A 13,820-nucleotide genomic window follows, 5' to 3' on the forward strand; every position below is an offset into this window, starting at 1 on the left:
TTTGTATTATCTCTTTGATGCCATCGCCTCTGTTCTCTCTCTGCTCTTCTGGAACTCTTGTTCATCAGATGCTGGGCTGGCCTCCTGCTATGATACCTCCTCTCCTAGTTTCCATCTCTGTCTTTTTATTCTACTTTCTAGATTTCGTCAATATTATCTTGAATCTCCTCTGTTGACTTTTTTCACCTTTGCTGTCATGTTTTTAACTTCCAAGACCCCCTACATATTCTCTGGTTTTCGTTTTTTATACATGTATATTATCCTATTATTGCCTTTGAAGCTAATATCCTCTTATTGCCCTGATAATATTAATGATCATGCATGTTCCGTTTTCTTCCTCTTTCTTTCCAGTTCTTTTTTTGTTGTTGTTTTTTAATTTCTTCCCCTGTTTATTTATTGTGGTGTCCGTCTTTCGTGTAGGAGGATTTTCTCAATTGTGTGTTGATCCTGATCTCTCCATCCATGTGTAAGAGGGAGGCACTAATTGATGTCCCCAGGGCCGCTGTGGGGATGGTCCACCGCTGGGTGCCCTGGGGAGCGATCCAATGGCAAGCTGGTTCTTTCAGTGGGAGCCCCACATACCGGTGTCTGGTTGTCTTTCCTCTGTAGCTCTTCACTCTCTCCAGATGAGAACCCTCCCACTTCTGTCTGGGGCAGGCCAAGGCCTCCATTCTGGATATAGACTCTCTTTTAATCCCTGCACTTTCAGTCCACCTCATCCCAGCTTCCTGCATATCTTCTGCAGGGACCAAACCTCGGATCTCTTGAACAGCAGAAAAATGAGGAAAGCGTTTTTGTTTTATTATTTTCCCCAAACTGTGACTACCACCTTGCTACCTTCCACTGTTTCTTCACCAGGAGACAGAAAGCATGACTGCATCGAGTTCTCTCTTGCTTCTCTTGCTTCACAATCCCCCCATTTTCCACAAAAAGAACAGGAAAATAACAGTCTACAATCTATCCAAGTTGTAGAAAATTAGACTGTGGCCATGAGAGAGCAGAGCTGTAATTGTCTAGTTTAAGTGGAGCAGGAAGGCGTATAGAATGGGGTCACTGACACCCCACGTGGCCGCATGCTCTAACAGCACTTTTGATGTGTTTTAACTCACTAAGGCGACAGGTGGGTGATGGCAAGAAAATTTATGACCGGGGGATGGATAGAACTCATTTAGACATCTGTCTGATTGCATGGAAAAGTCCCATGGGAACTCTGCCTGGGATGTTGTGTGCTCCCTGGAAAGTGACGCGACAAAGCAGGACCCCCCTGCCAAGATTTCCATCTGGTTCTCTCCCTCTTTGGACGTGGCCTCCTATGTCAACTGAAGAGGCCATTGCTCAGCCTCCCAGGAGACAGAGGACCTGTCGCACTACGTGGGAGCGGTTGGATGGATGTGGATTCTCAGCTCTGTCCCCACCTTCAGGCTGCAGGGTCCAGCCCTGCGTGCTCCCAGTTCTCCGCTGACGAAGCCAAATGGCTGTCAAAAAGTAGTCGCCACAATAATGTGCAGTAGCCTTGCAAACAACAAGTGCTAGGTCATAAAATGTCCGTGTCTGTTTCATTTTTTTTAGAAGGATTTTCATAGATTATAGACCTTAAAGCTATAAGGCAAATAAAGGAATCTGAGATCCATCCCCCAATATTCTTCACAGAGAGACAAGAAAATTGGCTCCCATGCTGAAAAACCTTCTATCTCCAATCAGTTCCTCATGGGACTAATTTGATACCTATGTGATTTAAGCTGGATGAAGTGAGGGACTGATCAGAATGACTTCACTGTGCAATTATAAATCTCATGTTTGAACTGTGTAACCCTGTCTAGACCTGAAAGGATTAACCATCTATTCTTTATTTGTCAAATTTAAATCATGCTCGACCTTAACACTTATCTTGTCCAACAATGATAACCAAGGAAACCCACGGTCGCCATCTGAAGATGGATTCAAATGTGCCTCTTTGGTTGGAGGACAAGGGTGCACGAGCATTTTTCTGAGTGAATTTTTATGACCACCTTCCATGACCTGTCACTGAACTAGGCATATAATCAGTGCTCAATAAATTATTTTTAATTGATTACTTTCCAGTTTCAGGGAGCAAGAGTTCATATATTTCCTGGGAAATTACCAAACTTGGTGCCTACATGTATACACTGAGTGCAGATCGTGTCAGAAAAGAAAAAGCCTAATGTTCCTGTTTTATGTGCCGGGGGGTCTTGTCCAGCCTTCTTTTCTGAGATGCCCATGTTGGGCTGGGCGCATTGAAGCTTAAATAATCAGTCTTGGGCCGCATTTGCCACCTAGGTCTAAATACCGTCACTCTTGTTGAAATTGAAATAAGTGGTCTTTATCCGAAATCTTCAAAGAGCTTCTTAATGAGCAGATGACATCATCTCCTCTGAAGATGAGGAACAAAGCCCAGAATCAAGTTCCACAGGACGAAGGAACCAACCTAAATATTAGTCTCAGATGTACAGAATTCTAGTCCTTATCTCTTAGTTTGATTATTGCAGGTATAGTGTACATACTCTTATGACAGAAAGCGGAAGGAAAGAAGGACAGACAGCGACTTTCATTTTCAACCCTCGAAATAAACTCACGTGAATTCATCATCTTGGCTGTGTCCATGACCTCTAAAAGATTATTTGGGGTCATGATATGGACTATGTACAGAAGACAGCAGGAGCAATCCCTGTGCCACAAAATGAAAGAGTGGTGGCCCAGCAAGAATGGCATGTACTCCAGTGGATCATTAGACAAACATGAAGTGACTTGACTGATGAAAAACTGGCAACGGGCTAAGAAAGAGGAATTGTGCAAGATCACATCAGTCTTATCATGCACTGCAGCTCCTGTGTGCCTGGGGCGACTTTGTGTAGTCATTACAAGTTGTGCAATGAGGCAGAGCAGTTACACAGCCACAGGAAGATGAAATGTGGGCATCAGGACCCACCTGAATGATATACACAGTGACTGATATACACACATGTGTGGACACACACACATACACAATGCTGTCCACTGCTTTAAAAATACATATCTTACTAAAGACTCCTATATATGCCCAAAAATGCTTGAAGAACAGAGGCAAAACTGAAGTTCAGATTATCTGTAAACACCAATGAGCAAAAATACATAATACAGACATGATGTTTATATAGTGTGCCTTAGGGTTTCCAAATCACCTGTACATTTACGCCTCACCAAACTCGGTAAAATAATTGGAAAAGAAATCATTGTCCCCATTTTGCTAATGAAGAAAATGAAACTCAAGGACTTAAGTGATTTATTCAGTTTCCTAGAGCTGTTGGGGGTGGGGAGGCTTGAGGGGTTGGACCCAGAACCTAAAACTTTCAGGTGAGAGTAGAAATGATCTTAAGGAGAATGGCAAGAAACTGTAGTCTTTAGACATTTTGTAGGTAGGAAGAAAGGTGGTCACAGTTGGTGAGGATTCATTAGGAAAACCATTGGACCATCCTTGCACGTTATTCTGAATGGACTTTGCAAAGATCGTTCTCACTGGAATCTTCTCAACCTACCATATGGTTGTGAGTCATATTTTCTGTTATAAATATCTCATTAATCTTACGTGAAAGTTGGAATTTCTGTCATTCTTGACCATAGAGGAATGCTTTTCATTAAGATTCTTGTTTGAGTGGAAAGACCACCACCACGTCCCTCAGAGCCAGGGGACCATGACGAGATCCTCCGGCTCTCAGGACTTTGGAGAAAGTCCATCACACCTGCCACTTGGAGTTCTCGTGGGGCTATCTGTTTGGAACACTGGAAGACCCTCAGATGGAAATCTTTCTGAGACTATTGTTAGCCATAATGCTGCTGATAAATGACCTCAGGCCTTTTCCTCTGCTACTTAGTCACCTGGGATCAAACCACGCTGAGTGGGAGGAAGTGGGGCCACCCTCCCCAGCCCTGCTCTGAATGCACACACCTGCAGATGGTCACGTTTTGTCTTTCCCTACCATTTTTCAAAAGATCAAAGAAAGTGGCGCACATTATTCAGTAGTACGTAAAACAGATGCCCTAAAACACACACCAAATGGGCCATGATAACTACCAGACATCACATTCCCTTCTATCTGCATCCCCCTCCTAACCAGTGAGTCTCAAGATAAAACTGTTACATGCCCACTGGACCACCTTAGATTCCCAGACAACAGTCCAGCTCAGTAAACCCTGCAGACACGCGCGTCAGGTAGCTCTGAGAGCACTGGGGACATAGAGGAATGTCACACCACCAGCACCTGGGTGGTGCCACATGGAAAATGCCCATAGATTTCCCCTGAACGGTCTTCTCCTGCTCGCCCTTCTTTCACATTTCATCCTCAGTCAAGGGAAAAAACCCAGCTCCCCAGGCAAGTCTGGGATTGTTACACACACTACAGGGGGTGCCAAAAAAATGTATACACATTTTAAGAAAGGAAAAAACTGTATTAAAATTATTACACTCAATATATACCAATAACAAAAGATGAATACAAGTCATGTGTAGACATTTATTTAGCACCTCCAGTATTTCAGGTCCCATTTAGTGTATTTTCTCTGCTTGAGCAGAAACACATGAAAGAAGCCACCTCTGGTTTGCCAGAGAAGTCAGATGAGAAAAAGGTAGGGTCGTCTGTTTAATGTTATATGGCAGCACGTGTCTGAGAGGAGGATCCCTGGCAACATCTATTCACTTCTCTACATGGGGAACTCAGCTTGCGGGTTTTGAAGCACACTGGGGAATGTGTGGCGTTGGTGGAAAGTTGAGAGCTCTGTGCCATCACAGTAGAATTTTAAAGAGAAAACCACCTGGGAGGGCCAGGTGTAAAAGGGGGAAACGTATTATGAGCAGGAGACTTCAGGAATCGGGCAGAGACTGCAAGGTAGGCACGCATCTTCCCGCTGTTCCTAGATTGACTCTTACACCCATGTAGATCTCTGTACTGACTCCTCTGAGGACAGACAAGATGATTCTTGAATGCGATCAAGATTAAGTAGCTATGGTAAGAAGTCATAATGCAGCTCTCTTTTCCATCGGATTTTGCAAGTGCGTGGGGATGCCCAGGCCACTTCCTTCCTTAATCCTTTTCTCTCTAACTGGGCACATTTTGCCTCTCACTGTGTTTAATATCTTGACAGGGAACTGGTCAAGGTCAGAGAAGGTGAAAACTCACCCCAGTTAGAGGTGCTAGTTCCCACTTACCCTGAGGACGAATATGGTGAGAACTTGGGTAAATGAGATCAGGCATTTAATTGTGCATTTTCGGTAGCTTTACTTTGAACAGTAGTGCATTACGGTTAATGTTCACCACCAGAGTCACATCCAGCAGTCTCTCCAGGGACCGCACAATAGGCTGTGTAAAATAAAATCAAATTAAAAAGACCTCCCTCCGCCTTCCCCACCTAGCTTCTGCCCACAGTCCACAGCGTAGACATTCTCATTTAGTGGATGAGTCAAATAATGGACTCAAAGCTATTGTTCACACTTAAAAGGGTTGGTTCCTGTTGGTTGGTTTGGAGTTTCACATTAGATAAGCCTCTCCATGGATGTTAAATATTAACCCACCATTGACCATTGGCTGCAGCACAGGTGTAAATGTTTGACAGAAGAGCATACATCCCAACGCTAAACCAATGCACAAACAAGCACACACAAGCGACTGAAGGACGCCGATTGGTGGGGATGGAAAAGAACAGAGTGAGAGTAGAAATGATCCATTGTGGAAACCTTGGACAGTGTTTCTGTTAAACATACATTGTTAAATGATTTACATTCTGATGGGACCTGGTAATCCCAGAAATGCAATTCCAGGCATTCCGCCACCTCCCAGCACTGACAGTCTGTCTCAATTCCAGTGGCCATAAAGCTCCTTCAACTGGTTAAGCGAAAGAATTATTGCCCCCCCATTCTTCCATATGCTCTGGTTAGTTCTCTTAGCTCACACTTCTGACGAGGTTCAGTAGCAAACATTATCACCCATCTTTGAAATTCCTACACCCAATGATATCCTGAATGAGATCCTTCCCTCAAAAGATACAAGCTTGCATGAGTGCCTTGTTTTGAATTACAGGGGCCAACTGTAGACCCCCCAGAATAATTAGAAGATCCATGAATTAGAGTTTGGTTTATAATTCAAGTGAAAAGTGACTCTTGTTTTAGCTACCTTCAGTGATAGATGTGGTTCTGAGAATATTTGTCCGAGACTGAGTCCTGATTGATTTGGGAGAGTGCACGTCCCCAGTAAGGTCACATGCTGGTCAAGAAGTTGGGGGGTTGTTTCCAGCCCCATCACTGCCACTAAGGCCTTGTGGCTTTGGGCAAGTCCCTTACAGCCCTGGATTTCTGTTCTCAGTCAAAGCAGGGGGCTGGGGAGGCTAGCTGTGTCTAGGTCTGTCCAAGCTCTGACTTTCCTGTGCTCCACTCACTCACTGTAGGACCTAGTGATGTTAGAAAGAGAACAGAAAGGTGGACGTTTCTAGTTAAAAGCTTGATAACAATAGTATGACGTCAATTAATTTGATTATTATTCTTACATGCTGATGGACTCCAGGTTTCCCTTTGTCTTTAAGATCTGAACTATAATATGTATAACAATACAGTGTTGTGCACTTAAAAGGTGTTAAGAGGGTAGACCTCATGTTAAGTGTTCTTATCACAAAAAAAGAAAAAAGCACACACACACACACACACACACACACACACACACACATAAAGGGATGCGAGGAAACTTTTGGAGGGGATGAATGTTTATTACTTTGAATGTGGTAATGGTACACAGGTGTTTGCATATGTCCAAACTTATCAAATTGTATATATTCAACATGTGCAGTTTTGTGTATGTATCAATTATACTTCAATACAGCTATTTAGAAAGGAGATATGAACTATATACATATTGAATATTTATATGTATGTATATGTATATTATATGTGTGTGTGTATATGTATACACACACACACACACACACACACACACACACACACACTAGATTTCTTTCAAAAGGTTTATGTCCTCTTAAAACCATGTCCATAGATCATGATTAACTATCTGGGGGAAGAACTAATAGGACAGAAGCATTTTTAAACTTGGACCTTATAACAGCACTGACCAATAGAGCTTTCTGCAGTGACAGAAACGCTCTGTATCAGCTCTGACACCATGGTGGCCAACAGCTACCTTGAGCTACTGAGTGCATGAAAGAAATGTGGCAACTGAGAACTGTATTTTTAATTTTATTTAATTTTAATGTACAGAATCACAGTCCTGTCCTGTTTCAACATTTCTTTTTTCAGTAAAGCCTTACTCCTGGTTCTGAATAGTGTTTACAAAATAATCATGATCATGATAATTATTATTATCATCATGATTATTTTGTAAACACTACTCAGTGATTATCAAGTAACCTTACTCCATTGATTCTTCAGATTAACAGATTTGTAAAAAGATGGGGACTGGCCCCCTCCTTCATTTCTCATGAAGATTTAAAGATGAGGCTTTTGAGACTGCGTAGACTCTGGACCACTCGGTCCACCCTGGCTGAGAGCTGTACAATGGATGTCAGGGAGTATTTGGAGCCAAGTAATTCAGAGAAGCTGCCTCAGGGACCAGAAGTAGTTTATCAGGTTTGAGATTCTGGGGACTCCCCAGTAAAGGAAGGCCAGGCCTCGTTTTAGGGAGATGTCATAAAGAAGTTGTTAAAGTACCAAACTCACCTTTCTTGTTGATTGTTCTTTGCAGGAGCTGATAGATGTCGACAGCGAAGTGGTGTTTGAATTGGCCTCCTATATTTTACAGGTAAGTTGCTCTCCCCTCCTGACCATACACAGAAGGAAGGGAATTAAGACTTAGCATGCATGGCCAGCTGCCATATCCACTAACTTGTGTCTTCTTCATTATTTTCACCAGAAGTAGGAAAGAGCTGTTAGGGACAGTGCACCATGGCCATAAATCGGAGCTTCTGGTATTCCAAAATTTTAAGATAGCATCTCTCTGCAAAGGAAAACTGGATGTATAACCTGAGCCTGGGGGAAACTGAGATCATTCTGTGACCCCATTTTCTTCAGGTTTGGCGCCCTCTTCCTCTCTGGAGAAAGCCAAATAAATAGACTAGCAAGAATTAATTGCCAAGAGAATCACTTCACGCCCCCTGGAAAGACAAGGAAAAGACCTCTTTAGCTTTATGCGAAGAAGCGGCATTACTGAATATTAGCAACAGTGACATTTTAGTAACACTGGCAAGATGAATTGAAAGGATGTCATTAATTTATCCCTTCAACAAAGATTTATTGAACAACAATGATGTTCAAGGCATTATGCCAGATTCACTACAGGTGCTATGGTCGCTGCCTCCAAGGGTCTTTAGCCTGCAATATAACACAAAACAACAAATAACACAAGGTGACATTTCTACGCAGACACACACTCAGATTCAGAATCTTTAAAGTAGAAAAAGCTAGACCAGGGCCTGCAGGTGGAAACTTGCAATTTGTCATTATGACTCACTTTCCTTTTATATAACTTTCTAAAGTTTAGTTTAGCATCTCTTATTTAAGTGGCAAATGCATGCATCCATTCTGAATTATATTCTTGTAGCAGATAAGACCATGGCAGTAGTAAGCCGGACTTCTTCAGATAGTCCTGACTATCGAATGTATTTTAGAGTCCATAACACTATACTGGAATGTTTCACTGATGTTGAATGTTTTTCTTCTACAGGAGGCAAAGGGAGATTTTTCTAGGTGAGTTTACAAAAAAAATTTTTTTTTGCTTAAAAATGTATCCCGTTGCATCTCTATTTAAAGAAAGTAGTCTATCTTTTGTGGGAGGGCCGTTTATTAATAATATGTATTTATGATGCAGTTCAACTCTCAAGTTGTCAATTGAAACAGATACATCAGGTGTAGAAAATATAATAACAGCAAGGGGGGTATTCTGTACGAAATAAAAAGCAGGAGGTTACTAAAAGACCAAGATGAGAACCCAGTGTCACACATGGCCGTTGTATGGAGGTTCGTCAGATGGTCCAAGTGTCTCTCTGAAGCCTTGAATCACCACTATGGTGTGACTAAGGCTGCGGATGACCCTGGAAATCCTAACCTGAATGTTGACATCTTTATTTTTTTCTCTGTTTTCGTCCCCGACCCTCAAGGGACAAAATGCTATTCCATAGGGAGAATTCCTTCATGAAAGTGTTACAGCACAAATAGCCCACTTCTGCTTTCCTTCCTTCTCCATATATTATGTTACAGAGAACGTAGGCAGACTTAACCACTGGGAAACCTGCTTTAATAACCCTGTAGAGCTGCTAAATTCAGTAGTCTTGCCGTTCATTCCATCAGGCAGTGCCTGCTAACCAGCATGGCTGAATGGCCTCTCGGTCTCTCGTGGTCATCCCTGGAGCCTTCACAGAATAGGGGGTTGTAGCCATCCACCAACAGGGCTGTCTGCTCAGAGACACACATTATTCCTGGGACTTTGTTGTATCAAACTCCCCTGAGGAAAGTTCAGGAGAGCCTTTCTTTAGAATCAAGGTCTAGAAGCAGGAAGATCAAACCCACACATACAAGAAAACAAAGCATCAGTGCAGAGGATTCTGGCCCATTGACAGGAGATTAGCCAAATTGGTATTAAAAAGAAACACAAATCGTACCTCCGCCCCTTGAAGGGACTTGTATGTTTTCTCATGCTTTGTGAGGCTTGATCTGTAAATGCACCGTAGACGACTTCAGCCAGTGGCCTTAACTGTACCTGTCTAGCTTTGTCAGGTTCATACTGACTGGTTCTTCAGGTCTTAGCTACTTTCTCTTTGCACTCCCTGTGCATTTCTAAGGCTTTCCAACAAAACCTGAGGGATATGTGCTCACTCAGATATCTCAGCAAAAGCAAAAATGTATTTTACGACCCAAAACAAGGATCGGCAAACATTTTCTGTAAAGGGCCCATACAGTAAATATCTTGGGTTTTGCAGGCCATCCAGTCCTATTGCAGTTCTTCCACTGTCCCTCCCTAAGTGCAAAAGCAGCCATCGGCAGTGTTCCAGGAAAAAAAATCCCTATTTATATTAGACTCAAAAATTAGAATTTCATATACATTTTCATGTATCACAAAATCTTCTTCTTTTGATGTTCCCCCCAACCATTTAAAAATGTAAAAAGCCATTCTAGGCTCACAGGCCATATGTAAACAAGCAGAGGGCTAGACCTGGCCAGCGAGATGTAGTGTGCTGACCTCTAACATGGAGTCCCTTTAGCTCAGTTTGAATATTTGCATAAGGAGACCTCCAGGCCCCTTCTATTTAGGTTTCCCAAGTTCTTGCCATAACACAGAAATAGTCATATTCTTTTTTTTTTTTTTTTAAACTAAGGATTTTTACAGCTTTAGTAGGAGACCTTGAACATTGTCGGTGGCCAGTCACCATTCACTGAATTTGTTGAATGAAACATTTTCAGGATCTAGAAGCTACACTGTGTTGTGTTTTTTTGTTTTGTTTTTTCCTCTGTTACTTTTTATGCCCTTCATTTGGTATTGGAGTTTGGGGATTTCGATAAGTACAGATTCAACCTCTACTTCCAAAGATTTTGTTTGGAGTCCCATGAACAGCGGTTTAACAATCACACATCCATTGCCTGTCCTGCTTTCTCCGGAGATACTTTGACCCCCTTTTCTTTCGCCAGCTCTGACCTGTGCTGTAAATATTATTTATTTTCGAGAGTACCCTGACAGGATGGAATGTGAACTGTGGACAGCATTATCTGGCCCTGCAGATCATGGGAACGTGTGGCCACAGGGATCACCAGGGATTGGGAAGAGCAGGCCTGGCCTGGCCTGGCGGTAATTCACGGCCCCCTAATGAGCTTGTGGAATGCCAGTTTGTTGGCTTAGGAGAAACAAAGAATCCTGGTTTGGCTTCATTTGTCAAAGGGCTGCCTCGCAGTTTGTTTGGAACAGCAGCTGTCTAGGGAGAGAAATAGCTGTCAGGGGAGGGAGAGGTCAGACACCTTATCCTGAAGGTCAGTTTCTCTCCCAGCGTAAAACCCCCATCACCTCCCAAGGTGGAGGTGATCTGTCACATAGGACTGACTCCCTGATAAACACCCATTGTCCCTGGCAGGCTCACCATTTAGTAGGCTCGGGTGGCCCAGAGTTTGGGAGTAAGAGAAGTCATTCTAAATCCCTCCTTGGTGCCTCTTCCCATCTACATCCAGGAAAATCCCCAAAACATTGAAGTTGACCATGTTGGTTTGGTGGCTGAACATTGGGCATTCCAGATGTCCTATTCTCACAGTTTAGTATTATAGAAAGTTATTCTTGCTCTATTCATAATTCATGTGGGACTATTCAACGTTTGTTGTATTTAACTGAGTGGCTTTGATTTATGTACATACCCCGTTAATAAATGAGATGTCGATTTAGAATAAGCAGAACACTGGGGAAGGCCTTCCTATATAACACATGGTGGGGCCGGCCGAGTGGCGTGTTGGTTAGGAGTTGGCTTGGGACGCCAGCTCTGAGCAGCAGGGCCCCGGTTCGGATCCCACATTAGGGCCAGTGGCGCTGCGCCCTCTACAGCTAAGATGGTGAACAACAGCTCGACCTGGAGCTGGGCTGCCGTAAGTCGCTGGTGACGATGTAGGCTGCAATGGGGCTGGCTGGCAGCGGGTGAGAGTTTGAGAGTTTTCATGAGCTGCTGTGAGCTGCCATGAGCAGCCGTCCAGTGGCCAGCAAGCAACTGCCTCACCCGGGAAGAGCGCAATGATAATACCTACGTGGGCCAGTGAAGCAACATCCTCCACAACTAGACTAAAGAACAAAAGGACAGCAACTTGTCTTTTCTCCTTCCCTGATTCCCCAATGCTGTTCCCTCCCCCAATTCCCCAATAAAATCTTAAAAAAAAAAAACCCACATGGTGCAGGGCTTAATTCTAAGGTATTCTAGAATCTAGAAGATCGAAGAACCTTTTAAACAAATGGTCTCACCCCAAAGGCAGAGTGCTTCTTTCATAGCCTGAGGGTCCTGAATCTATAACTTTCTAAAAGACTATTTTGCCCAGGATGCTGTTAGTCTACGTATTTACGTTTCATTGAATATATAAATTACATTTATGTAAAATGAGCATTTAAACATCTGCAAGTTATGGGAACAATTTCACAAGACAACGAGGGCTATTTTTACAAAAAAGGGAGAAGTCAAAAGTGCTGATCCAATTTCATAGAAAGAGATCTGGAGAAGTCCAACCAGGAATCGTAACTACTCTTCCTCATGAAACCCACCAGCTGTTATTTCTTCTTTTTGGACTCTTTTTGCTCAGCAGACCCTTGAACGTTTATTCTTATATAATTCCCTGTTGTTTCCAATTAAGGGAAATGTTCACTTCCTTGTCTTATTGAACTTGACAATGAAACCTTGGGCTCAGCGTTGCTGAAAGAAAAGGACTGAGATATAGATAGATAAGAAGAATTGCCCGTGATAGGAAGGAATATATGTCGTACATGTTCATATTGTAACATGGTAGACAAACTTGTAAGACAGCTTTAGGAAATAGTTTAGGAAATCGGCCTATCTAAAAACAATATTTTCTCAACTTGTATTATTTTCCTTAGCATAGCATGTAGTCATCATTTTTCGTTTCCTGTTGTATATCTGTGTTAAAAAAAAATGAATGCCCATCAACAATCAGGAAATCAGCAGAGTTGGTGTTTCTGTTTAAAAACAATTCACTAGCCTAAGAACTGTTAACCATGGCAGCTTTACAGGCAAATGGTAGGTGGAGAGGGGTCAATACAGTTTAAAAACAAAATGTTCTCATTTGATAATCACTGCTGAACATTAGTCAACTAACTTACATTTTCTGTCATTTATATATACTTTATTCAGCACAAACTCTGCAGTGGTTTGAGTGCTGAACACTGACATCTCCTATTTAAAAAAAAAAGTTTTTAAAACCTTGGGTTATTGTAGAAAAATAATATTATCTTCTTTAAAAAGGTCAGTGCAGGGAACACCTCATTTAATCTGAACAGGATATTCAAACTGTATAGATACATTCTCATTTAATAGACGATTTAGTGCTACACTATATTAAGCAAGGTGATATAAGAACTTGATTTTTTTTTGTTTTGTTTTGTCTTTCCCTAAGGGCACTTTTACTGAAAACCCTGGTAGCCAATCTCCATACTCTGATTTTGAGAATCACCTCATTTTTTACTTTCTTGTCAACCCTTCTGAAAGTATGCCACCAAAAAAGAAGAAAAAAAAATCATTTGAAACAACATTTTGCCAAATCAGTGAATTGATTAAAAAATACTTCATGCTGAACAGTACAAATAAATGCCCAAATTACACTACCTTTGATATAAAGAATCATCCATACATTAATGGGAACTAGTAAAAAAGAACATCTGCTATGTAGCATTTTTTGCTCACAAGAGTTATTGAAACCAGATCACTACAGCTGTGTTACTCTGGGCCGTCTGTTGGGACTTGCAAATATCTTTGTTACAGAGGACCGGATGTACTGATGCTAATCATTAAAACAGGGTTCTACCAGCAGGAGGTTTATTAGGACCTGTAATCAAACAGCACCTGAAAAAGGCTGATATTCAAGGAAGTTCCCTTAAAGATCCATGGGCCACATTTTGCTTACCTGTTCAGTAAAGCCCGCTGTGTGCATGCAAGGCCAGGGAGGGTGCCCTACATCTGTAGACACTCTGTTCCAAATAAACACAGTGACCAGAAGAGAAGAAGTAAAGCTGTGATTGAATCCTTAGGGGTCAGTTTATATGACATCTGTACAAACTTTGATGCTCGTCCAAGTGAGAAAG

General features: G+C 42.2%; 1 protein-coding gene across 1 annotated transcript in view; it reads left to right on the forward strand.

Moving 5' to 3' along the window:
• The window catches only part of FRMD4A (FERM domain containing 4A), a 327,824-nt gene that overhangs the window by 191,918 nt on the left and 122,086 nt on the right, over nucleotides 1-13,820 (forward strand). The window contains exons 6-7 of the mRNA XM_019663415.1: nucleotides 7,737-7,793; nucleotides 8,715-8,737. Of these exons, the coding sequence (XP_019518960.1) occupies nucleotides 7,737-7,793; nucleotides 8,715-8,737 (80 nt within the window). The remainder of the gene's footprint in view (nucleotides 1-7,736; nucleotides 7,794-8,714; nucleotides 8,738-13,820) is intronic.

This window comes from Hipposideros armiger, unplaced genomic scaffold (assembly GCF_001890085.2).
Source record: "Hipposideros armiger isolate ML-2016 unplaced genomic scaffold, ASM189008v1 scaffold_390, whole genome shotgun sequence".
Taxonomy (NCBI): domain Eukaryota; kingdom Metazoa; phylum Chordata; class Mammalia; order Chiroptera; family Hipposideridae; genus Hipposideros; species Hipposideros armiger.